At 52.1% G+C, this 26,631-nt stretch overlaps 1 protein-coding gene across 2 annotated transcripts in view; it reads left to right on the forward strand.

Moving 5' to 3' along the window:
• CHRNA2 (cholinergic receptor nicotinic alpha 2 subunit) overlaps positions 1–26,631 on the forward strand; it is a 30,812-nt gene that overhangs the window by 465 nt on the left and 3,716 nt on the right. The window contains exons 1-7 of one of the 2 annotated variants that reach the window (XM_075126296.1): positions 47–108; positions 579–784; positions 6,471–6,980; positions 17,300–17,451; positions 20,361–20,405; positions 21,264–21,373; positions 23,153–24,227. In XM_075126296.1, coding sequence (XP_074982397.1) covers positions 6,908–6,980; positions 17,300–17,451; positions 20,361–20,405; positions 21,264–21,373; positions 23,153–24,227 — 1,455 coding nt within the window. In that variant the 5' untranslated portion in view covers positions 47–108; positions 579–784; positions 6,471–6,907. Of the gene's footprint in view, positions 1–46; positions 109–578; positions 785–6,470; positions 6,981–17,299; positions 17,452–20,360; positions 20,406–21,263; positions 21,374–23,152; positions 24,228–26,631 lie in introns of those variants that run through there. The other variant, XM_048845876.2, reaches the window with a different exon arrangement.

A 26,631-nucleotide genomic window follows, 5' to 3' on the forward strand; every position in this document is an offset into this window, starting at 1 on the left:
CCCAGGGAGATGAGATGCATGTGCTTAGCAGCAAAAGGGGAGCAGAGCAAAGCTTAGCCATCAAACTCAGCGATGAGGAGAGCAAAGATACTGGAAGTTTTCTTGCTGGTGCGTGAAGTTCCTTTTAAAACCCTCCTCTAGCCTGCCTTTGAAATCCAGACATGAAATAGTTTGCTTCACTGTATATATAAATCTATCTGCTTCACTTTACAGCCTATATGGTGTTTTGTACCGTGATGGCCTTTGATCTCCTCTTTAGCAGGAAGGAAGCATACATGATCTTACCATTTTCATTCATCAGATTTACACCGTAGCACTTGAAATACACGTATACACGCAGCCCTTCATGGTACATATTTCTGCGCTCACACACACACACACACACACACACTCTGAAACCTGTCTTAAGTGGAGACGGGTGTACTATTCAAACGGAACAATTTATGTTGTTGAATGTTATTAAAGTCAAAAATTGTCCAACAACTATCCAGCTCCATTATTAGCCTATCCCTCCTAGAATAAAACACCCGGTAGAGGAACAGTTAAGTGACTAAAGAAACGTGGCTCTTAAATTATAGGTGAGGCAGAATGGCCCGAGACTGTGAGCATTTTGGAAGCTTTAAGCGGGCTGCATAAGACAAGGAGTTGCTGCCTGGAAAGGAGACAAGTGTCCAGAGAAACCTCCTCAAATGTTACTGATCACAAGTGACCCGAGGGAAATGGAACCTGGCTGTTAAACGCGAGCCATGAAGAAAATTATCTATGCAGGGCATACGGCTAAAAGGTATGTACTGATTTATTTTGCACATTTCAGCTGGAATTCCTAAAAGGTAAAGCGAATGATGCAATGTGTAGAATTACTCGGTTCAGTAAATGTAACCATGTCTTTAGGGAACATTTCCATACGTATAGCTAGATGCGTGTGTGTCAAATCTCTGCCTCTCGCACATAAATATGTCACACATCACTCATTCACATACACAAGTCACACAACACACACGACACGTGGCAGGCTCCAAACACCCATCCCCACACATTACTCAAAACAGTCACACACCCATCCACACACATGACACATACCAGCCACACAATGCCCATCCATGCACACATTACACATACCAGTCACACAACACATATTATATACACACACACACAAAAGCCCCCCACACACATACACTCACAGTCTTAGTTTCATAGATTTTACCCTGCCTGGACCTATGTATTTCTCCCTCTCCTATTATTTATCTAATTATCTCTGCAAAGTCTTCAGCTATTGATGTATAAAATACTCAGCTTTCTTTTGCATCCCGTTGTATAATTATGCCCACAGAGATGGAGTAAATGCAGGCAAAGTCCACTGTATGCGTTGCTAATTGTTTCACTTACATTTAGATTTCTTCTCCAAACCCGGGGGGATAGTATCTGTAATTTTCTTTTCGACACACACGAGTGAGCATTATTTCTTCTTTTGTCTTCAAACCCTTTTACCATCAATGGATTAATCAAGGCAGCGGCAAGCTGACCACTGTTCAAGAGATAACGATGAGTTAACAAGGTCTCTTTTTTCTTAAACAAGTCAGTGAAAAATTAAGCCCAATGAAGCATCTTACTTACTAAATAAACTCATCCCGCTTCTGATTTGTGCCGAGTAAAATCTGAGATCTTTGCTGAATCCGTCTCTTCGGGGATTAAAGAAGTTGTGTGTTGCTTAGGTCTTTGGAACGGCATCTCGTGAGTGCTCTGTTTGGAACTCAGGGTCAGATTTGGACAAACTACAGTGACAAACCAGACCAGGGGTCTTTTCATTTTAAAGGCAGTGAGAGAGGTGATGCATGCCAAAGATGCAATATGTATTCCCTACCCTTTTCATGCTCTGATCAACAGCTGCTTTTCCAATTGACATGATCTATAGGCTGGAATCTAGCTGTGCAAATTCATACAAATTCTGCCTTCTGGTCTTTTTCCAAGCATCGCCAGTATCCTTTTCCCTCCTACAAGAAGATATCTTTCCTCCTGGGAAAAGGAATTGAAAGGGTCCTACGATGAAGTTGAGAAGATGAGAGAATGTCTCTTTCAGAACTGAATTATATTAGTGACTCCGTTTCCCCCCTTCTCAAGGAGTGAGATCTCAGTATGTACAAGGAATCCAAGTGTCTCTCCGCTCCCTTTGGGTTCAGGACCCACATCAAATGAGAGCCACCCAATGAATTTGCTTTCCAAGCTTCAGGAAAAAAGCTCGTAGGTACCAGGCCAGATTCTGTACCCACCGCATCCCCTTTGTGTTGCCCCATTAGTGCAAAGGGGATGGAAAGCTGCCCCGGCAAAGCAGCTGGGGATGCCCCAGGTGTTGTACAGCCAGTATAACTCCAATAATCTTTGCTGGTGAAATGGCCATCTCAGAGGTGTGTGCCCTAGAGCAGCCCCAAGGCTGCTCTAATTTGTGCTGGGGAGTAAAAGGGCCCTTCCTGTCACCCAGCTCAGGGAAGGCTGGAACAAGCTAGAAAGCCAGCTACACCATCCCACCTGGGGCCTGTTCCAGCTGAAGATCTGGCCGATCTGATCCAAATGCACCAGCCTTATGCACCAGTCAGTGTCATTATTCAGGCTAAACTCCCACAGGTTTCAGTGGACGTTCTGTCTGACAAAGTGCTTTGAGACGGGGCCGCTGGCAGAATCCAGACCCCCCTGGCTCCGTCTTACTTCCCTCTGCTTTTTCAAAACAGGGGTGTTAGCACTGATTATTTCTAGGAAACATACTTTGCATGTACATAGCCCTTTTCACTTGCTCTCAAAGACTCTAACAGATTTATAGCCCCTTACAAATGGGAAAACGGAGGCACCAATAAGTCAAGCAACTTGCTCATGATTGCACAGTGGCACAGATGGTATTTGAGCTCAGGTCTTTCAAAGCCCAGCCCTGTGTTCTAGCCATTAGGCCATGCTGCCCCATCAGCCTTCCTCCTCTCCCCACCCCCACCTGCTCAAGCTCACACCACTGGGGACACATGCAGGCGATAAGCAGCAATCAGAGCTGGGTAGTGCGGATCTGTGATATGAAACCCTTTCCCACCCCACCGGGATTGTCTTTTCCCTACGCTGAAGGGCCAGGCAAGGCAGGTTGTAGTCCCTGGGATTTCGCTGGCTCTGTCCTTGGTCTGACATCTCTTGTGATGCAGCACACTCTGCTTGGAAACGAAAGGCAGTCCCTAGCGTGGGGCGCAGCCCGCCTGCTCCGGAGGCAGGGGCATGAGGCACCTGCAGGTAGAGGGGGCAGTGCCCTGGCTTGGAACATCTTTAGAATGGTGTAGCCGCCACTCCCACCCCACAGCCAGCCTGCCCAGGCCATGGCTCTACCCAGGGATATTCCCTCTGCACGGCCCCCAGCCCTGGTCCTCCTGAGGGCAGCCACATTGCCGGTCATCTCCTGCATCTGTGCCCAGAGGGGGGAGAGCCTCATGTGTTCTCCCCTCTCCTCGCAGAGACTGAGCCAAGGGACAGCCTGGACCTGGCTTCAGCTGGACGGGCCACTCAGAACTGGGGATCAGCTGCGCAGGACTTTCCGCAGGGCTGGCCAGAGAGGTCAACAGCAGCAACGGCTCTGCAGAGGGGACGGCAGCAGTTTAATAGGCAGCAGATTTAAAACAAACAAAAGGAAGGGTTTTTTCCGCACACCTCACAGCCAACCTGTGGAACTCCTTGCCAGAGGATGTTGTGAAGGCCAAGCCCATAACAGGGTTCAAAAAAAAAAAAAAAAAAAACTAGAGCAGTTCATGGAGGATAGGTCCATCAACGGCTATTAGCCAGGATGGGCAGGGGTGGTGTCTCTAGCCTCTGTTTGCCAGAAGCTGGGAATGGGCGACAGGGGATGGATCACTGAATGATTCCCTGTTCTGTTCATTCCCTCTGAAACACCTGGCATTGGCCACTGTCGGAAGACCGGAGACTGGGCTCAATGGACCTTTGGTCTGACCCAGCGTGGATGTTCTTATGTCTAATACCTCAGTTGGATTAGCGCAGACAGCGGCCACAACCTTCTTCCCCTTGCAAATAGCACACCCCCCCCCCCCCGCAGCTCCGCGGCATGGAGCCCTGACAACCTGATGGGCTCTGCAGCTTCCCTGGGCTAATGAGGTGTCAGGGGTCCCTCAGAGTGGGGGAGTGGAAGACCATCCACCAGGGTGTCCCCATTCAGGGCATAAGTGACGTAGGCACCTTGGCACTGTTTTATAGTGTCTTGGGCACCCGGGTCCAGCCCCTCAAAGGTGCCTAGGTGCCCATTTCCCAGGGAAATCACTGCCCAGGGCATGAGATGAGCATTGGGCATGAGCTGAGATGAGTAAGGAATCTCCACTGCGTACAGGCACAATCGGGGGGACCATCCTCCGAAGCATCTGGCATTGGAGATTGTCGGGGGCTGGGTTGGATGGACCGTGGGTCTGGTCTGATGCAGAAACTCCCCTGCTCTGAAACATCTGAAATTTATTGCATCCTGTGCACGCTGAAGGTTGCAGTTTGCCTCTCTCACGCTCCTGCAAGATGGGTATTTTGCTTCCTCTCATTTGCAGTACAGCTTGATAAATCAGGCAGGGGTGTGAGAGGCCATGGGGCCTGGAAAAGCTGGAAGGAACCTACAGATCTTCACTTGTTTTTGTGATCCTGGAACAACCCACCACTGTGGTGCCATCAACAGGAATTGACCCCACAGCCTCTAACATAAGAACATGAGCATGGCCACACTGGGTCAGACCGAAGATCCATCGAGCCCAGTCTCCGGTCTTCCGACAGTGGCCAATGCCAGGTGCTTCACAGGGAATGAACAGAACAGGGCAATTATCAAATGATCCATCCCCTATTGTCCACTCCCAGCTTCTGGCAAACAGAGGCTCGGGACACTCAGAGCCTCGTTTTACATCCCTGCTCATCCTGGCTAATAGCCACTGATGGACCTATCCTCCACGAATTTATCTAGTTCTTTTTTGAACCCTGTTGTAGTCTTGGCCTTCACAACATCCCCTGGCAAAGAGTTCCACAGGTTGACTGTCCATTGTGTGACGAAATACTTCCTTTTGTTTATTTTCAACCTGCTGCCTGTTAATTTAATTTGGTGACCCCGAGTTCTTGTGTTATGAGAAGGGGTAAATAGCACTTCCTTATTCACTCTGTCCACACCAGTCAAGATTTTATAGACCTCTATCATATCCCCCCTTAGTCATCTCTTTTCCAAGCTGAAAAGTTCCAGTCTTTTCAATCTCTCTTCATATAGAAGCTATTACGTACCCCAAATCATTTTAGTTGCCCTTTTCCTTATCTTTTTCCAATTCCAATATTATGTTTGAGATGGAGTGACCAGCTCTGCACATAATATTCAAGATGTGGGTGTACCATGGATTTATATAGAGGCAATATCATAGAATCATAGAATATGAGGGTTGGAAGGGACCTCAGGAGGTCATCTAGTCCAACCCCCTGCTCAAAGCAGGACCGATCCCCAATTAAATCATCCCAGCCAGGGCTTTGTCAAGCCTGACCTTAAAAACTTCTAAGGAAGGAGATTCCACCACCTCCCTCGGTAACACATTCCAGTGCTTCACCACCCTCCTAGTGAAAAAGTTTTTCCTAATATCCAACCTGAACCTCCCCACTGCAACTTGAATTATGCATATGATATTTTCTGTCTTATTACCTATCCCTCTCCTAATGATTCCCAGCATTCTGTTCGCCTTTTGGACGGCCGCTGCACATGGAGTGGATGTTTTCAGAGAACTATCCACAATGACTCCAAGATCTCTTTCTTGAGTGGGAACAGCTCATTTAGACCCCATCATTTTATATGTAGAGTTGGGATTATGTGTTCTAATGTGCTTTGCATTTATCAGTATAGAAATTCACCCCAAAGGGCAATCCCCTCCTATTTGAGCTAAAGGTTAGCTTCATTCGATGGATCGGTAGTAGGCTGTTTTCTTGTGCATGGACCTGCCTCAAAATGGGAATCCCGACAGCTTTGCTAATTACCCGTGCTATACAGCAGCTGCTGTAAAACCCTTTGAATCCTTTACTGCAATGCAAGCTTTACACCCCTTATGTAGCGATATGGCTTGGTGAAGCCCAGCCAGTCTCGGGGCTCTTGGGAAGTTCATGCTCTCGTCAGCAGCGGTAGAGCCCCTCTGCCACAAAGTCGGGCCGGATCCTTGGTGTAAGAGCCCCAAAGGGCACTGGAAATGCTGCTACCCTTTATCCGTATGGGGCCCACGCCGCATCTGGGGTAAATCAAGGCAGACTCACTGGGGACAGCGCTGCAGTTAATGTAACTCCAGTGCCACTCCATTGACTTCAGTGACCAAACAAGCTAAAACCTGGCTGAAAATCAAGGTCTCCGGGGCCCATTCTGTGTTAAGCCCTGCCTAGCCGAGCCCTACAGGTCCCTCCAAATGGGCGTCTAACAGCAGTGTCCTCTCGTTCTGGCTTTCTAGGAACACGGTGGCCCGAGTGCAGCACGGCTGAAGGAATGCAGCTCATCCCACCACGTGGACCAGCCCCTCGGATCAGCGTGGATTGAAAATCGGAGCTGGGCGCAGCGTGCAGAGGGACTGGAAGCCAGCTGACTAGCAGCCACGCTTTCAACGCTCCAGACAGCCCTTCGGCTCTCCCTGCTGCTTGCCCGCCCCTGACTCGGCAGCTCCCCACCTCCTTACTAAAGGACACTTAACACTCGGGGACCCCCCTCCCAAGGGGGAGGTCTCGGCTAAGCCACATCCGCTGCCACCGTCCACCCAGATTCACTCCCTGCTCTCTTTTGCCCCCTGGCGAAGACTTTGCAAATGAAAGGGGCTGTACTGGGGATTGCTGCCTGTGGGAGGATCAGTGTAAGGGGACGGGGTGGGGAACGGTGGTGCTAGCCTCCCGGAACATGGATCGATTCGCCAGCGGATTCCCACCTCTTAGGAACATGGTCGTGTGGTGCTTTGTCCTGCTCCGATCAGGTAAGGGACTGCTGTAAATACTGAGATTTGACAAAGGCCAGTGGCTGGACCACAGGACTGGGAGCCAGGAACTCCTGTGGTCTAATCCCGGTGCTGCTCCCTGGGACCTTGGCCAGCTTGTTTAATTTCTTATATCCCCCATCTGTAAAATGCTTTGAAAATTAAAAGCTACTGTTTAAATGCCACATAACCACCTTTCCCATTCGATTATCAGCCGCGTTTGAACTCAAGACCTCTAGTAATAAAAGCAGGAGCGTCTTTCACTTGAGTTAAAGGGGTAACTCCTTCAGCTAACAGTTGTAGTAGGCTGTTATGTGTATCAGCCATTGTGGGGCCAGAGAGTCACACCATACTAGTATGGTCCTGAAGGATCCCAAAGCAGTTTTGCAAACTGTCAAACCATTTGATATCAAACTGGGAGGGCGTATCTAGTGGGGTCCAACAGGGGCCAGTCCTGGGTCGGGTACTACTCAATATTTTCATTAACAACTTGGATAACAGAGTGGAGAGTGTGTTTATAAAATTTGCAGCGACACCAAGCTGGGAGGGGCTGCAAGCACACTGGGGAACAGGATTAGAATTCAAAACAAACCTTGACAAATTGAAGAATTGGTCTTAAGTCAACATGAAAGCAGGATGCTGGGGGTGGTTTGTGAAATGGAGGATGGGAAAGGGGCTGGATTGACATCTCTGAAAACATACAGCAATGCAGGCTTCCCACCTCCCCAGCCCTGCCAATGTCCCTCAACCCCAGCCCAACACAGCAGGGTGATGGGGAAACCGAGGCACCGGAAGGCAAAAAGGGCCTATGGTGAGTGAATGGCAGAACTGGGGCTAGACCCTGGGTCCCAGGTCTCCTGATGCCCTTAGCCACTGGGCGACACATACCTGGTTTCCCCCCGTCTCTCAAATCCCACAATCCCTGCTCAGTGTGCTCCGGTATAGACAGTAAAGATCACCCTCTCTGACTGACTTTGAGCCCTGCCTCGAGTGACTCCGTATAACCAACATGAGCCTCTGTGCAGCGGTCTCCAAGATTCATTGCTCTTTAAAAAGCAAAACCTGACTGACCTTCACAACCGCAAGGCCACGCCTGCCCTGGTGCCAAGAGAGAAGCAAGGGACCCGCCACCTCCACGTGCTCTGAAGGCAGCTCCAGCTGAACCTTGGCACCGTAGGGGGACCCTGGGGGGGAACCGAGTTGGGGGTGACTCAGTCCAGCGTCGGGGGGGGCTCGGTAACTACAGCTGGACGGGATTGACTCCCCTGGTTGCAATCTCCGCAGAGATGGCGAGGATGGGACAGAGCCTGCGCTCCCCTCTTCTCCCTGAGAAGGGTCCTTCCATGGTGCTAGTGCAATGCAAGAAGCTCTCCCAGCTGCTAGCCAGAATGGGGTAACCCCCGCCTCCTGCTAGTGCCCTGTACGTCACCCTGTGTGTTCAGCAGGGCCCAAGTGGTGTCTCGGTCCTGGGCCCAGGGGTGAATTTCACCCTGAAAAGAGCAGCGGGCTGGACAGACGGAGGGCTGGACAGACACTCCCGCACACACAGGCTGCACCCAGTGAATCCACAACGCCGCATCTCCCTGACACTGATCTAAGCGAGGGTGGGGCAGGGAGATGCCCCTGCTCCTCACTCACGCAGATGGATCCAATTGCAGTGATGTGCTGTCATGTTATCCCCACGGGCCCACGCCCATCAGAGAGGGTGAAAGCCAGTAAGCGGGCGCCAGGGCCGGGGAGAGACACGCCGGCTCTCATTAGCGGCTGTGGTGTGAAGGGAATGCCAGCAGCGACTGGGGATTGTCTGCACAAAGCCTCTCTGGGGAAAGTTCTGGGTTCTCTGCAGACAGATAGGGAGGGAAGAGATGGTCCAGTGGGAAAAGGGAGGGTAGCTCAGTGGTTAGAGCCCTAGATTCAGTCCCCTCCTCTGCCACAGACTGTGGGCATGACCTTGAGAAACTCACTCAGGCCCAGGTCCTTCAAGAGAGCGGGGCACCTTACTCCCAATGAGGTCAGTAGGGTCAGGCCCCTGCATGACATTGAGGATCTCAGCCTGAATCTCTTTGGGCCTCAGTTTTCCCCATCCATAAAATGGGGATCGTGATGGAGGCTGCCACAGCCCAGAGCAACTGCCCCTGTATTTCCCCTGAAGGGCACCTAACTCTCAGGCTCCTGGACCCCAAGCTGTTGCCGCTCTTGGGTGGAGACCCATGTCCCTCTCCCTTCTGAACGGGTATTTCCAGGTTGCACAGGTCCCTGCCTTCTAGGTGTCTTTCCCAGATCAGCCAGGGACAGCTGCTGGCTTTCTCTTCTAGGACAGTTAACGGTGTAACTGCTGCCGTGATAAGGTACAGGAACCCCTCACTTAAAGTCGTCCTGGTTAACGTTGTTTCATTGCTGATCAATTAGGGAACATGCTTGTTTAAAGTTGCGCAAGACTCCCTTCTAACGCCGCTTGGCAGCCGCCTGCTTTGTGCACTGCTTGCAGGGACAGCAGCCCGTTGGAGCGAGCAGGGGGAGGGGGGGCTTCGAACCAAGGTGGGCCAGCAGCCCCCCCATCAGCTCCCCGCTCCCCTAAGTTCCCTGTGCAGCAGCCACCCAGCAGACTACCAATTGCCAGCAGTTCAGCTGTCCCTCCCCCCACAGCCAGGTGCTGCTCCTGCCCTCCGCCTTGGAGCTGCTCCCTGAGCCTCCTGCATGCTGGGGGGCTAATGTCAGGGTGTCCCCCTCGCCCTTGCTCCTGCACCCCGCTTACCCCATCTCCATAGAGCAGGGGGACACACGACAGGGCTCAGGACGGAGGGAGCTTCCTGGCAGCAGCTGTGGTCTCAGCTGGCTGATTAATTTAACAAGGCAGGTTTCAGAGGAACAGCCGTGTCAGTCTGTATTCGCAAAAAGAAAAGGAGTACTTGTGGCACCTTAGAGACTAACCAATTTATTTGAGCATGAGCTTTCGTGAGCTACAGCTCACTGCATCGGGATGAGCTATTACCAGCAGGAGAGTGAGTTTGTGTGTGTATGGGGGTGGGGGGGGGTGTGAGAAAACCTGGATTTGTGCTGGAAATGGCCCACCTTGATTATCATGCACATTGTAGGGAGAGTGGTCACTTTGGATGAGCTATTACCAGCAGGAGAGTGAGTTTGTGTGTGTGGTTTTTGGGAGGGGGGTGAGAGAACCTGGATTTGTGCAGGAAATGGCCCAACTTGATTATCCTGCACATTGTGTAAAGAGTTGTCACTTTGGATGGGCTATCACCAGCAGGAGAGTGAGTTTGTGGGGGGGGGGGGGTGGAGGGTGAGAAAACCTGGATTTGTGCTGGAAATGGCCCAACTTGATGATCACTTTAGATAAGCTATTACCAGCAGGACAGTGGGGTGGGAGGAGGTATTGTTTTATGATCTCTGTGTGTATATAAAGTCTGCTGCAGTTTCCACGGTATGCATCTGATGAAGTGAGCTGTAGCTCACGAAAGCTCATGCTCAAATAAATTGGTTAGTCTCTAAGGTGCCACAAGTCCTCCTTTTCTTTTAACAAGGCAGTGTACTTAAGAGTGGGGTCAGCATACTTAAAGGGGAAATGCGCATCTCTCTCCCACACATAGGGTGTGTGTCTCTGTCTCTGTCTGCCATGCAGTCTCCCCTCCCTCCATTCAGTGCTGCCTTGTAGAGTGTGAGGCTACATTAACACCGATGTGTTAACCCTTGAGGGCTCAGCCGAATGCTAGCTCATCGTTTAGCAGTAAGGCATTCCCTGGGAAATATCCCCCCCCCCCCCCCCCCCCGACTTCACCACCTCAACCAAGCTTCACAACCATCCTTGCTGTGTGCAGTATTACATTGTTTGTGTAAAACTTATTCTCTGTGTGTGTGTAAATATAAAATATAGTCTTCTGTGTGGCAAAAAAAAAATTCCCTGGAACCTACCCCCCCCCCATTTACATTAATTCTTAGGGGGAAATTGGATTCGCTTAACATCGTTTCGCTTAAAGTCGCATTTTTCGCTAAGTGAGGAGTTACTGTACCACCCAGTGGTTCCTGTGCAAGGCTGCTTTATTCTGAGGGTAAAATCATTACCGAGAAAACATACTGGAAACAAGAAAGGACTCTCCCTGCATGCTAATAAGCCCACCGGAGATGCCCCACCCCCGAGCCCCTGCCCCATCCTGTACATGGATTCTGGCAGGTCCTTCAACCCCCCATCTTAGGCATAGCCGTGTGGTTCCCCATTCACCCCAGCTCCACCTCAGGACAAGCCTCCAGCCCTCCGAACCCTCCGCTAAGGACAGGGGTCCTGTCCCTTTGCTGGCCCCGGAAGAAGACCCTCAGCCAGTTTTAAACCAGGCTGTTTAACCACAAACACTTTCTTTGGCCGCGGGGCCCTGGAGAATCCAGTCTATATGCAGCTCCTCTCAGGGGCTTCAAAGAGCTCGTACCAGAGGAAGTACATTGGCCTCCCACCTCCCTTGAGGCCACCATAACATACCCCCAATTGCATGTTTAACACAACGGACCCCAAAGGTTTTAACCCTCATGCAATCAGGTTTCCCGGGAGTCAATGAAGTTTATCTTCCGTCCATAAAGTTTGTTGCAGATATTACAGGAGATTGTTGGGGTCACAGGGGCAACCCCGAGGGGCATGGTGCGGTTCTGCAGGCATGCCACCCTCAGCTGCCTTGGGGTTCTTGCAATAATTCACTCCCAGGCCAGAATACTGGGGGGAGGGATAGCTCAGTGGTTTGAGCATTGGCCTGCTAAACCCAGGGTTGTAAGTTCAATCCTTGAAGGGGCCATTTAGGGATTGGGGCAAAAATTGGGGATTGGTCCTGCTTTAAGCAGGGGGTTGGACTAGATGACCTTCTGAAGTCCCTTCCAAACCTGATATTCTATGAATACATAAAGAGCCCCTCATCCTTGTGGAGCCCTATTTATTAAGTGGTATCAGAATACATCCCTAAGTCCCCAACCTTGTTCCTCCTAAAGTGTCTGGAGTTCCACCACCCTCTTTCTTGGGGCCTATGTCAGTAACTTACCTCAGTTTCCCCTCCTTGGTCTGGAGTATCACAGCCTTCCTTCTGGGCCCATAGCTCACGCTGCTGCAGTCCTTGAGCTGTTTCTCTGAGATGGCCTCTCCTAAGTCTGTCCTTTGCCTCCCAGCTGACTGCTCGCTCTCGGGGGTGACTCTCTTTTACCCTCAGGCTTGGGACTGATTTAGCTGCATGACCTACCTGCCAGGTGGCTGAGGTAACTTTTCTCACCTGGGGAAGATTGCTGAGGGAAGCACAGAGGCAGCTGGTGCCATTATCTCTTTAGATTGATTTCAAGGGGAGTTAGGCAGCTATATACCTATATATAAAGCTCCAGTCAGAGCAGTAAGCAGACAGAAGCTATCAGTCCAGCAGGCTGTAAACCAACCTCACCCTGAGCGTGAAACTAGCCAAAGCCTTGTCAACTATCTTGGCTGGAACCACACTGCCCCAGCAGGGATGAATGACATTGTCTGCACAGGCCCTTTCCATCATGCGTGTGGGCCCGATCCGCCACTGATGTAAACTGTGGTAGCCCCCCGGGGTGACCAGACTCTCAATCTTATCAGCACTGTCCTGGTATTAGGGGCTTTGTCTTATATACGCAACTATACCCACCCCCCCCAAAAAAGTCCTCATTTTTCACACTTGCTGTCTGGTCACCCTAGGTAGGTGTGACACTCTGTTCCACAGAGTAGGAACCCCCATATTCATCACTGTCATGTAATTATGATACATTTTGGACAATGTATGTCTTGTGAGGAATCATTTGAAAAGTCTTGATCTGTTGAAGATTCTTATCCAGTTGGATTGTATGTGCTGTCCTTGTAGGGGAAGTGATGAAGTTTTGCTATGTGTGTTTCTGAACTATGTTGTGAGGTTGGGAACACCCACAACCAGCCTTTCAGTTACAACAAAGGAGCGGCCATCAATAGCTGGCAGGGCCGGCTCTAGGCACCATCAAACCAAGCACGTGCTTGGGGCAGAGCTCTGACTCCTTCTCTCCCCCCGCTCCCCCCCGGCTGCACTTCGGCTTTTTTATTTATTTATTTATTTTTGCGCTCGGGGCGGTAAAAAGCCTAAAGCCGGTCCTGATAGCCGGATGGGTGATTAATGGCTCATCAACACCCAAACCACTATCTTGGAGATTTCTTGGAGAAGGCAGGTACACAATGGAGGCTGCGCCTTATCCCCCTGTCACGGCAAAGACCTTTCCAGCAAGCTGAAAGAAAGTACAAAGGGAGACAGTGACATCATCACTTGGCCTTCCCCCACCCCCAGCTCAACACCTGGAGGAACATCTGGAGGACAAAGACTTTGAACTGAGGGAGTTTGGTCCCAGGTTTGAAGGGGGCCCAGTCTGCGTACGGAGGAACTGTAACCTGCTTATACCATTGGTCAGGGTGAGAAAAGCTGTTTGATTCACCCCTTGCTTAGACTAAACATTTAGGATTTAGAATGCGTGCTTCTATTTTTATTTCTTATGGTAACTCTCTCTGACCTGTATGCCTACCACTTCTAATCACTTAAAATCCACCTTTCTGTAGTTAATGAGGTTATTTTAATGTTTTATCCTTCCCAGTGTGTTTGTCTAAAGTGCTTGGGGCATCTGCTCAGGTTACAAAGGCTGGGACACGTCCTCTTTCCTATGAAGAAGTGTGAACTAAGTAATGAACTTACAGTGGCCAGGCTTCTGCCTGGTGCAGGACTGGGGAGCTGGGGGAATTGGCTGGAGCCTCTCTCTTGATGGGTCATGAGCAGCTGGGAGACCATTCATGTAACTCAGTTGGGTGCGTCCATGCCTGTGGATGGCTGTGTACGTGCAGTGCTAGTCAGAGGCTTGTAACTTGACAACAGCCTCACAGTGGGAGGGAGAGCCCAGGCTGGTGGGTTTGGAGGGCTCAGAGGTCCCACAGCCCAGGGACCCGGTCACAGTAGGCCCCTGAGGTTTAGTGGAGCTGAGCTGCTCTGCCCCAGCCGATGATCCAGCCCCACGATTTCACATTGGCCCCTGGAACATCTTCAAGTCACACCTGTGTGCTGTACAACACAGCCATGCTGGGGCTGCAGCCAGAGCAGCTAGGGGAGACTCAGCCAGAGTCCACAGCCCTTTGCTCCTCCGCAGCATGGCTGGCAGCAACCTTCCCACGGCAGCCTCTTCCTTTCCCAGCCGGGGCTGGCGATGGCAGGTGGTGACAGCGCCCAGGACTCTGGAGCAAAGACCTGGTCCGGGAGCCCAGGACAGAGCATCGGTACGGAAGCCCCCTGCGGCCCTGCCTAGCTGGTCTGCTGGCAGGTCACACTCCAAGGGGCAGGAAGGGGGAGGAGAAGTGGCTTTAACCCCCACCACACGGACTCCTGCTCCATCAGCTGGAAGTCGCTGGCGATTTGCAAACCCATTCCTGCTGCGGGGGCCCGTTCCCCACTGCCCTGCACCTGGTCATTTCCACGGGTCCAGTGGGAAGTAACGGTCCGGGGTCTGAATGGTTAGAAACATCCCTCCCTGCCTGTGCTCAACGACCCTCCCGATGACGAGACCCATTTCTAAGGCATGGCCTGCGTCTCTGCTTACCACAGGTTCATTCAGGGTCACGCCGCTGGGCCTGATCCCTGGCTGGTGTCATCTGGCATCGTGCCATTGACAGAAATGTAGGGACGGGGATTTACACCTCCTGAAAATCTGGCCCCATTGACTTTGATATGGCTGGGGGTGATCTACACCAGCAGGGGATCTGGCCCCTTTAATGTCAATGGAGGGACGCTGATCTACACCAGCAGGGGATCTGGCCCTATGTGCTTTGTGTACAGTTTCTGCCTTTTCCTGGCCTTGCGCACTGTAACAGAGGATTTGACTCGCTGCTCCGTGACTCCAGTTTAATGCCGGTGTGACACCATCACAATCCGTGCAAAGAACCCTGGTGCAAAACTGGAGTAGAACAGCAGTGACTCAGGCTCTGCATTTGGGGACTAAATCTGATCTGACAGCATCTTGTTAAAACCGGGAGCGCGGTGCTTTCTGGGCTAGCTACAGCAGAAACCACGCCTCACAGCCGTAGCTAAAGCGGTCGCTGGCTAACGCGTGCAGGGTCACTGTAGCCGTCTCGTTCCCAGGATACTCGAAAGACAAGGCAGGGGAGGTAACATCTTTTACTGGACCAAGTTCTGTTGGTGAGAGAGACGCTTTCAAAGAGCTGGTCCTGAAGAACCACATGTAAGCTCAAAAGCTTGTCTCTCTCACTAACAGAACTTGGTCCAATAAAACAGTGGTCCGCAGCCTGTGGTCCGCAGACCCCCAGGGGTCCAGGCTATGTCTGTGGTGTCCGCGAAAGACTTAGATTGAAAACTGACCGAACAGATATTCAAACAATAGATCCGCACTCCAATCAAAAATTTTTTCGGGATCTGCAAATGAAAAAAGGTGAGAACTACCGAGATGAAAGATATTACCTCACCCACTTGCTCATGTGACAAGTAACGTTCCTGGTTCCCGGAACCAGCGAGCCCCTTAGCACCCATTGGGCCAGATCCCCCTGCCCTAAAGTCAGCTGGTCCAGCCACAGAAGGTTCCTAACAAAACTGCTACAGGGGGCTCCCCTCCTACCTCTCCCACCCGTGCAGCTGCTGCAGGGGGCGTGGCTGGGGGAAGTGGGAGGGGCTTGGAGATCCCCCGCTGCCAGGATCAGCTGGTGTGAATTCAGGCTCAGGGGAACTGACCTGGCACAGAGCTGCCCCTCCTCGGTTGGGCCCAGCTGCAGGGAATCTGGCCCCATGCTGGGAGATGGCATCTGCTTTGATTTGCTCCGTTGGTCCACAGCGCCAAATCCCATCGATCTCCAGAGCGGGTCTGGGTGCCCACGTTCAGGCCTATGCAGAGAACTAGAATGTAGCCTTAAAATCCATCCTTACGGCGGTTCCCCTGCCCTGCAGTGCGGATTACACTGAGATCCTGCTTAAGCAAAGCCAGCAGCGCTGCCGTCCTATGGGCCAGCTGGGATTTTCCAGCTCCAGGGTCTCCAGCCTGTTGCGATAACTGGGCCTACAAACCTTCCCTAATGGCGAGCGCAGCTGTGAAAAGCGAGTGTGAGTTCATCAGACGTCACAATAGCAAATACTGTGGAATAGCAAATGTTGATAGGAAAGGGATCAAAAGCAAGACCAAGAGGCTGAATCAGTCGAAACAAAAAGGCCCCCTGGTGCAGTACAGCGCAAGGACCGTGGTAAGATCCTGGCTGGTAAACAGGAAATCACGTGCCGGAAATCAGTGAACCAAAAGGGGTGTGTCAGGAAGTAGGCCTCATTGGTGGACAAAACAATGAGGGGCCGGGCTACTGCGCCCACCAGTCCTTTGGTGGGTGCGTAAAGAGACTTTGGGGAGAAAAATTGGCTCCTGGAGCGAGCGTCACCATCATGGCTGCCACCCCCACCATCTCCTGCGACCCCAGACCTTCCTCATCCGAATCCTGACCAGGCTGGGCCAGAGAGAGGGACCCAGATGACATCACCACCTCCCTTGACTCAGGCTAAATCCCAAACACCACTTAGGCTGGGACACTGTCACCCCGCGTCCCCCCCTCCCCCCACGTATACTTACTTCTTTTTGTTCCTTTCTCTTTTTTCCTTCTGGCTTGTAAAAGTCTGGTTTAGCCAGCCGAGCCTGTGTATTTTGCAACCCTGCTGTAAGCCAGTGATCAGAAAGAGGCAGCTAAAAGCAATGCCCTAACCAACCTGGGACAAGTTTGCCAGATCTCAGATTTCCTCTCTTGTGTCTGTTTGTCTTGTTTTGCCTTCTAGGAAATCGGATTGGACTTTAACACCGGCAATAACAGCTGTACCAGCCAACCTCCACTAACTTCTCTGTTCCCCAAAAGGACCATTATTGCCATCTGTGATATCCGCTAAGAGACTGTTGGACTGTGGGGTGGGGAAGGGGTTCCTTCTAAAATCTCTCTCCAGCTAAAGGGAACAAGGGATGTGGTTAAAATGAAAGCCTCATTTAATACGTCGTATTCCAAATGCTTTAACTGTGTTTTGATTCTTTTCTGTCTCGTTAATACAAGGTTAAAAGGATGTTTAATGGTGTGTTTGCCACGGAGCTAAGCAGGCTGAGGTCTCCGCATACCAGACCCGGAGCCTCGTTTAATACTGTTTAACGTTGGACAGTGATAGGCTCATGTTAACACCTTTGGCCCATACAATCTATCTGTATTAATCCAGCATTAGAGGAAGTGCTGAAGTGCCCAGGCCAAAAGCAAACTAGCTCATCCGTATGTCTTTTTCTGTCTCCCGTTGGTTCAGTGTCCGTCCAGGACCGGACTCACACGCACGCCGAGGAGCGCCTCTTCAAGTACCTGTTCACCAGCTACAACAGGTGGTCCCGGCCAGTGCCCAACATCTCTGACGTCGTGATCGTCAGATTTGGGCTGTCCATCGCTCAGCTGATCGACGTGGTACGTATGTGAAGCCGGACTCTAATTCCGCTTCTAAAACCCTCCACAGAAGGGCAGGACATTTATACTAGCACCTGGGGTTACAGCAGGCAACTTAAGCCTAGCAAGGGCTGCATCAGCCCTCATACTTCAGGGCACATGTGCATCACCAGCTGGGGTCAGGAAGGAACTTCTTCTCCCCCCCTCCGGATAGTATATTGCACATTTAAGGGCTGTAAAAGCTTTTATCCCCTTATCCTTGCAGTTCAGGAGCGCCGGCTACATTTCCTTGCTCTGCCATAGACTCACTATGGGACTTTGGGCAAGTCGGTTTTCCGCTTTGTGCCTCGCTTCCCCAGCTGTAGAATGGGAACTACGATACTTCCTTTGTCTGCCTTGGCTACGTAGGGTGTAAACGCTTTGGGTGCATCTACACAGCGAGCGGCAGCCCACGGGTGCAAGTCTCAGAGCCAGGTTCAGCAGATTCAGGCTCGCGCTCCGGTGCTGAAGAGAACTCAGTAGACATTCAGGGCCAGGCTGGAGCTCAGGCTCTGGGGCCTAGGGGCCTAGGATGGGGGTGGGCTTGAGGGCTCGAGCTCCGGCCTGAGCCACGTGTCTACACAGCTATTTTTAGCGCCGTACTATGAGCCCCACTCTGTCGCCCTGGGCTTTGATACACACTTGCAGCGGGCTGCATAGACATATCCTTAGAGGCAGAGATGGTCTGTCACACTGGGTCCAGGAGGAGCCCAGCAGCATGGGCCCCAGGCCTCTCGGTACTTCTCGAGACCCAATATATAGTAATAATAAACTCTCTAGAATTGGCCACAGCTGGAGACACGAAACTGAACTCGAGGGACCGTTGATCTGTTCACTGCAACAATTCCTCTGGTCTGCTGGTCACGTACTTTCTTTCTCACTTTCTGGACACGAAGATAAATGAGCTCAGCTGGGGATGTTTAGCACAGCCAGTCAGCGTTGGCTGACACAAGATAAAATAGGAGCCAGGCCACCATGAAGTACTTTAAATGTAACGGGAATTACTATAAAGGGACCACGTGTTGCCTCTTGTCTATAAAAGGAGTGTTAAGAAAACAGTGACAAAGATAAAATGCATTCGGATGGGTTTTGTTTAGTACCCCGTCTTCCAGACAAGATCTCAGTTCTCAACCACACCATGCCAACCTTGGTTTGAGATGATGAAGTGTTCACAGGATGGGAGCCGGTAGGTTGTTAGCCCCCCATGCCCTGGCCACATTGCAACGTGAGTCATTATCTTCCACTTCACTAAACTGCCCCTGCGGTTCCAGCTGGTGGCGGTATTCGTCTTTACTTCCTGTCTGAAACTGTTGTCCGGTGTTGCTGTGTGGCTGTTACACAGCTGTTGCGCTCCACCCCAGAGGTGCAGCAGAAAGTGATTCAGCTTCATAGATGTTTAAGGCCAAAGGGACCACTGCGATCATCTTGTCCACCCTCCAGCAGAACACAGGCCAGAAGAAGTCCCTGAATTCACTGACCAATAGCTGTGATTGAACTAGAAAAACATCCACTCTTGATTTTAAAATGGCCAGGGATGGAGAATCCCCCCCAGCCCTTGCCAAATTGCTCCAGTGGTTCATTAAAAATTGTCCCTGAATTTATCTGGCTTCAACTTCCATATAACGGGCTTTCTGTTGCTCTGAAGCAACTCCAAAGAAACCTCAGTCAAAACCGAACAGCAGGAAGAGTGAAAACAAAGTATGTTTGATTTGTAAAACCCTTCAAGCTGCGATAATCTCAGGGGTGGCTAGTGACACGGGGAAAGAAATTACTGTTAGTATAACTGGGCCAAAATTCTGCACACCAGGAGGATCCCTCTGAAACCAGCAGTAACTGACGTGAAACTGACAGTGCAGGGGGATTCCCGCTAATGTCATTCCTTTGCCATCAAGTGCCATGGAAGCTTTCCAAGAACCACAAGGGGTCAGGAGCTCAGGTTTATATCAGCAACATGAGTCTCGTCAGCCTGGTGGGGAGCTAGTCGCTTCATTTGGAAGCTGTTCCCTTTTTTCACTGAAGCATTTGAGTGCCTCTCAGTTAGCACTAAGCACTTACACTAGGAAGTCTCTCGAATAGTCTTTCCACTATCTATCTATAAAACTATCCATCCCACATTAATCACCACGATATTTAAGCACTGTTACCCCTGGAAAAGGGGTAAACAATGAGATAGCAAAATTTGCAGACGATGCAAAATTACTCAAGATAGTTCAATCCAAAGCAGACTGCAAAGGGTTTCAAATTAATAGGCAGCAGGTTTAAAACAAACAAAAGGAGGAACTTTTTCACACCATGCACAGCCAACCTGTGGAACTCTTTGCTAGAGGATGTCGTGAAGGCCAAGACTATAACAGGCTTCAAAAAAGAACTAGATCAATTCATGGAGGATAGATCCATCAATGGCTATTAGCCAGGAGGTGCAGGGATGCAAAACCGTGCTCTGAAGTGTCCCTAGCCTCTATTTGCGAGAAGCTGGGAATGGGCGACAGGGGATGGATCGCTTGGTGATTCCCTGTTCTGTTCGTTCCCTCTGGGGCACCTGGCATTGGCCACTGTCGGCAGACAGGATACTGGGCTCGATGGACCTTTGGTCTGACCCAGTGTGGCCCTTTTTATGTAATGCCCATACTTTGGTAACTACTAATGGCATGCCATTGCCATTTAGTGGCCACACACCTAAAGGAGATAAAATCTCCCTCTCTCCATAGCTGGCATTCATTCCTACCAGTATCCAAGCTCTAGAGGAGGGTGGGAAAGGTAATAGTTGGGTCTTGCGCTGAACTGGCCCAGTGGAAGCAGCTGGTTTCAGGTCTAGCGTTGGTTTTCTCCATTATGATCAAACAAACTCTCCTCCTCTCTCCTTTCTCCCCTCCCCACCTTACCCCTAACAGGATGAGAAGAACCAAATGATGACCACAAACGTCTGGCTGAAACAGGTGAGGGATCATTTCCCAGTGGGGTGCTGGGAGGATAGGTGGGTTTCCCAAGTCACGAGGAACCTCCTGGGGCTTAGGAGTTTGGTTCAGAGAAGTCCCGACCAGCCTGGCGGCCGTAGTCTAGCAGACCTTCTTGGGGTCAGAAACTTCATGAGAAGAGCCTTGGATACTGGATTTCAGCCTCGTCCCCCTGATCTGTGTGAAACCCGAGAGATAGGATGCCCCAGGGGTTTGGCAGTGGTGCATGGTGACTTTACCCATGTGAACATGGCTGAAATCTAGCCCATGTGAGAAGTGGCTGGAAGCAGTTCCCGTCCCACAGCTGCTCAGACTTTGTGAACTGGGTTGGTGGGTCTCAGCCCAGGTCCCCAGGGATGGGCACTGAATGGACCCGTGACAGGTCTCTGAAGGGGCTCTGCTAATGCCAGGTTTAAAGCATGTTGATGGGACCATCCATCGGGAGCTGATGGCAGTACAGCCTGTGTTATACCTGCCTTATACGGAGAGACCTTCACTCAGCGGGAGTGGCAGCCTGGGACCTTTCACCAGCACTGAATTCCCACCAGCACCCAGATGCCGTGGGGATGGGCACTTTAGCAAAGTGCCTAATAATGATGAAGACGTGTTTGAAAAGAGAAAATCAGCTCAGGAGGAACTGAGCAGTGACCCAGGACCCCTTTAGCTCATGTAGGAGGGGCCCATGCTTTGGACACTAAACATCCGAGGGGCCCCATGATGAGCTTGTTACACGGGGACACCGTACAGGAATGGTCGCCTCGCTCCCTCTGACGGCTGGATCCCCGGCCCTCGTTGGGCAGCAGGTCCACCTCAAACCGTTCTTGCTCTGTCCTCCCCCAGGAGTGGAGTGACTACAAGCTGAGCTGGAACCCGGCAGACTTTGATAACGTCACCTCCATCCGGGTGCCCTCTGAGATGATCTGGATCCCGGACATTGTGCTGTATAACAAGTAGGTGGCACCACTGCACAGATACGGCAAGGCCAAGGCCTCAGGGATGGAGAGGAGGCCTCAGGGGTCCCACTGGGCAGTATACAGCCGGCAGCGCCCATTCCATGCCTGTCGCCTGCAGGCCAGGCCTTATGGAGATGCCGGTCCTGATCCCACTTGCAGTTTGCACCGATTGAAATCAGGAGTAACTCCGAACTGGGAGCAAAAAAGAAAAGGAGGACTTGTGGCACCTTAGAGACTAACCAATTTATTGCTTATTAATTACTAACTGGGAGCAGAATCAGGTGCATGGCAGCAGGGAGCCAGAGAGAACCACATGGTCTGTCTGTGTCCAGCAGCCTGAGCAACGAATCCCCTTCCCATGCATTACAGCCCAATTTCCCATGCTATGTCCACCAGGCAGGGCCCTACACGTCCACAGCATGTTCCTGCTTGTGTCTTGCTGCCACCTTCTGGTGCATCTTGGTCACTAAAGGCCTGGATTTGTGCTGGGGGTGGCCCACCTTGATTATCATGCGCATTGTGGGGAGAGTGGTCACTTGGGATGAGCTATTGCCAGCGGGATAGTGAGTTTGTGTGTGTGGTTTTTGGGAGGGGGGTGGGGGGGTGAGAGAACCTGGATTTGTGCAGGAAATGGCCCAACTTGATTGTCATGCACATTGTGTGGAGAGTTGTCACTTTGGATGGGCTATCACCAGCAGGAGAGTGAATTTGTGGGGGGGTGGAGGGCGAGAAAACCTGGATTTGTGCTGGAAATGGCCCAACTTGATGATCACTTTAGATAAGCTATTACCAGCAGGACAGTGGGGTGGGAGGAGGTATTGTTTCATATTCTCTGTGTATATATAAAGTCTGCTGCAGTTTCCACGGTATGCATCCGATGGAGTGAGCTGTAACTCACGAAAGCTCATGCTCAAATAAATTGGTTAGTCTCTAAGGTGCCACAAGTCCTCCTTTTCTTTTTGCGAATACAGACTAACACGGCTGTTACTCTGAAAACTAAAGGAAATGTTATTCTTGACCCGGGAAGGGCCTGCTTTTAAATTAACGGCTGGCCTCATTAACAGATTCAGTCACAGAGCAACCGCGTCCTGGGGAATTGGGTCGGAGCCGGGTTCCTGGGTTCCAGACCTGCACTGCGTCATTTCATGACCAGCTGCCTTGACAGACTGGGTCTTCAGCGGACCCAGGCCCGGCCATGAGTTTGCAGAGTTTCGTGCCGCACGCTCAGCGTTCTCCCTTGCCATCCAGACAGGAACCTTGCTGTGCTCGGCTGCAGAGACATCTCGAAACAACCCCAGGCTTGATCCCCTGCTCTGGGGCCGCCCCACTGACTTCTGCCTGATCTGTCCATCCAGCCATGCTCATCACCACAGTATCTGAGCACCTGCCCTGGGGTTGTGTTGGGTCACTGAGCCCCTCTGTGCCTACCCACCTTCATCACACATCTCAGCTCCTCCCCAGAACCTGATCCCCCCATTTTGCAGATGGGGACACTGCGACCCAGAAGAGTTAGTGGTGACATTCACTCCCGTGCAAAGGGCCAGGCACCACTTTATCCCTCACGCCTGGGACGTAAGTGGGGCACTGGCTGTCTGCATGGGGTGGAGTGATTTGCACAGGGGGTCTGCAGCAGGGCTCTTTTGAGTCCCAGAGCTGAGCTAATCACAAGCCCTTTCTCCCCTTTTACTGCTCCTGGTGGATTTGGCCTTGCCTCCCCCCGCCCGCCACTTTCTCCAAGTCTCTCACCACTCTGACCCCTGCTCCTCTGTCCCGCAGCGCCGACGGGGAGTTCGCAGTGACACACATGACCAAAGCCCACCTCTTCTCCAACGGCAAGGTGAAGTGGGTGCCGCCAGCTATCTACAAGAGCTCGTGCAGCATCGACGTGACCTTCTTCCCCTTCGACCAGCAGAACTGCAAGATGAAGTTTGGCTCGTGGACGTACGACAAGGCCAAGATCGACCTGGAGAGCATGGAACGTGACGTGGACCTGAAAGACTACTGGGAGAGCGGGGAGTGGGCCATCATCAACGCCGTGGGCACCTACAACACCAAGAAGTACGACTGCTGCACGGAGATCTACCCCGACATCACCTACTGCTTCATCATCCGGCGCTTGCCCCTCTTCTACACCATCAACCTCATCATCCCCTGCCTGCTCATCTCCTGCCTGACCGTGCTGGTCTTCTACCTGCCCTCCGACTGCGGGGAGAAGATCACCCTCTGCATCTCCGTGCTGCTCTCCCTCACCGTCTTCCTGCTGCTCATCACTGAGATCATCCCTTCCACCTCGCTGGTCATCCCCCTGATCGGCGAGTACCTCCTCTTCACCATGATCTTTGTCACCCTCTCCATCGTCATCACCGTCTTCGTCCTCAACGTCCACCACCGCTCGCCCAGCACCCACAAGATGCCCCGCTGGGTGCGCGCCGCTTTCCTGGACTTCATCCCCCGCTGGCTTTTCATGAGGCGGCCTCCGGTGCTAACCCCCCAGCAGGGGCTGATCGGGGAGTACGACCCGCCTGGCGCCAGGCTCAGCACCTCCAGGGGCTGGCTGGAAACGGACGTCGATGACACATGGGAGGAGGAGGAGGAGGAGGAAGAAGAGGAGAGGAGGCACCCCGGACACGCGCCCCTCCAGACAGGCTCCCACAAACACAGCGTCCAGTACCGCCCCGGCTGCGACCGCCACCTGGGCAGAGGGCCGGGGGCCCGGGCGCAGCGCCCGCCTGCCAAAGGGGACAGCTTGGGGTCAGATCCCAGCCTGCTGCTGTCCCCCAGGATCCTGAAGGCCTTGGCGGGGGTGCACTATATCGCAGACCACCTGCGGGCTGAGGATGCTGATTTCTCGGTGAGTCTGTGCCCCGCTGGCTCGGGAGGGCTGGGCCCAGGCACCTTGGGCCTTTCCCCTCCTCTAGCCATCGGTGGGAGTCTGGCCCATTCCAGGTGCCACCATCTGATGGCTATTCAGGGGCCCGCGTGGGGCGAGTGGGCGGGAGTCAGTCTAGCTCCCCGTGGCGAGGCACCCCCTGCATTGCCAACGGGGGAGCAGTCACAGCAGAGAGGACCAGGCAGGGATGGACATGGGGAATTGGCTTTCCTCCTCTCGCCCCCGCGGGGTCCAGGCCCCGGGACTGGGGGGAGGCCCGTCGCTCGGGCAGGGTGAAGGGGGCTTGCTCCGCTTGCTGGCCCTGCCCCAATGCCCCCAGCTGTCCAGCCGGTGCTGCATTCACCTACAGCCATCATCTGCAGCTGTTCCATGACCTCTTGGTCGGTTGTCTCCTTGCCAGGGATCGGGGGAGAGCTAGGAAGAGGTGGGGCTAAAAATGAATGAACTATTCACAGGTCCGTGATTGCCTGACAGGAGAGGCCTGTGCAGTAAAGGAGCATGTGGCTGGTCAAATGCAATGAGCCAAATTCATTCACTGGTGGGACTCCATTGAGGCCCAAATGCTGGGGGTGGGGCGGGGCCTGGGCCAGGACAAGCATCTGCACTCAGCTGCAAAGCAGAGCCACTGGACCATGGCCTGAACGGCATTTACTCTCCTCGGGTGTCACTGTGCCCTGAGAGACTCTGAATTAGCAGACACCCAGGCTGAGCTCTGCAGTGAGGGACACACACACCTAGCTCGGGTCTTCTCAGCACTGGATTAAAGCTACATGTGGCCTGGATAGGCCAATTCTGCAGGGCTTCAGTCATTGCTCCTGCATTTCCAGCCGGCTGGGCAGATGTGCGGCTTGGTTTCCTCCTCAGAGCTGGTTTTATTTGCCCCTGAACAGTGGTCTTAGGAGGGGAGTATTGTCTAGTCTCATCGCTCTGTTCTCACAGTTTCCTTCAGTGTATGCTGAAGCCCCGTTGAGGTATTTATCCTCTCCTAAGATGCAGGGGAGGTTGTTGGCCCCAGGGAACTAAGGCACAGGGAGAGAGACGAGGTGACTTGCCCAAGTCGCCTGTAGTAGGGGCACGAATTGAACAGCTTCCAAGGAGAGCCGGGATTTTTTTCACAAACCCACCCCCTCCCCCAGTGCCAATTCATCGAAACTGAAACTTCACGCAACGGGGTCGGTGCTGACAAAGCTTCTGACTTGGAACATTTCGGGGAAAAGAAGTTTCAGACCTGTCCACATGTCCCACTTGGACATTTTCGAACAGGAACTTTGGAGTCGAAACAACTTTTTATTTAGAAATGTGAGTAAAGTCAGACTAAAAACGGAATAAAACTTGACGTAACTAGAACCCTTCTGCCAGTTGTAGTCAGCAGCAACCAGGGCCAGGGACGATATCTAGGGGTTCCCGTTCAACAATACAACACAGACCCAGCTCGAGCCCCCACCCAGGAACGTGGGACAATTACACCCCATCCCTGGGCGCCTCTGAGAGGAAATACGTCCCCTCTTGCAAGCACAGTGTAGAAAAGAAACTTTTAATGAAAGGAGAGAAGTCACTCAACATTAACTTGGGAAAACGCCGCAAGCAGGATTCATAGACACAAAATAGTGAGCAAAACACCCACCCCAGAATACACGGGCCAGTGTCTTTTGCCTCAGATTTGTGAGTTCTACTACGAAAAGTTCCTTTAACCTGCCCCTCCTTTCTCCCTCCGCCGCACCCCACTCACAGTTGCTGTCCTTGGTCAGGGAAGACCCAGAGTTCAGAGATGCATCTGTGTGAGTTCACCTCCCACCCTGGAGAGGGGGGCACCTGGCTCACTCTGCTGTCCAGGCTCACACACTGCCAGCCACCCACCCCTTGTGATCCCAGCTGTTAGCCGTTGAACCTCACTGCTAATGCACACTGGGCAGTTTCTTGCCTCACAGATACCAACCCAAAGCAGGTCTCATGGTTAGGCCGGGTTACCAGTGATTTCAGTTCTATTAGCACACAACAGAACTTTCAATTCACTCTTTACCAGCTCTCTTACTACACAACTTTTGTAGTAACAGGAAAAACATTTTCACTAGGAGGGTGGCGAAGCACCAGAATGCGTTACCTAGGGAGGTGGTGGAATCTCCTTCCTTTGAGGTTTTTAAGGTCAGGCTTGACAAAGCCCTGGCTGGGATGATTTAATGAGGGATTGGTCCTGCTTTGAGCAGGGGGTTGGACTAGATGACCTCCTGAGGTCCCTTCCAACCCTGAGATTCTACAATTCTATGACAACAGACTGAGAAAGGGTCAGGTGGTGCCTAGGACCAGCTCCACACCACCAAGTACAACTATCTATCCCCACCCTTTCTCAACTCAGTGGGCTTTGGCA

The sequence above is a fragment of the Caretta caretta genome, chromosome 3 (genome assembly GCF_965140235.1).
Source record: "Caretta caretta isolate rCarCar2 chromosome 3, rCarCar1.hap1, whole genome shotgun sequence".
NCBI classification, from domain to species: Eukaryota; Metazoa; Chordata; order Testudines; family Cheloniidae; genus Caretta; species Caretta caretta.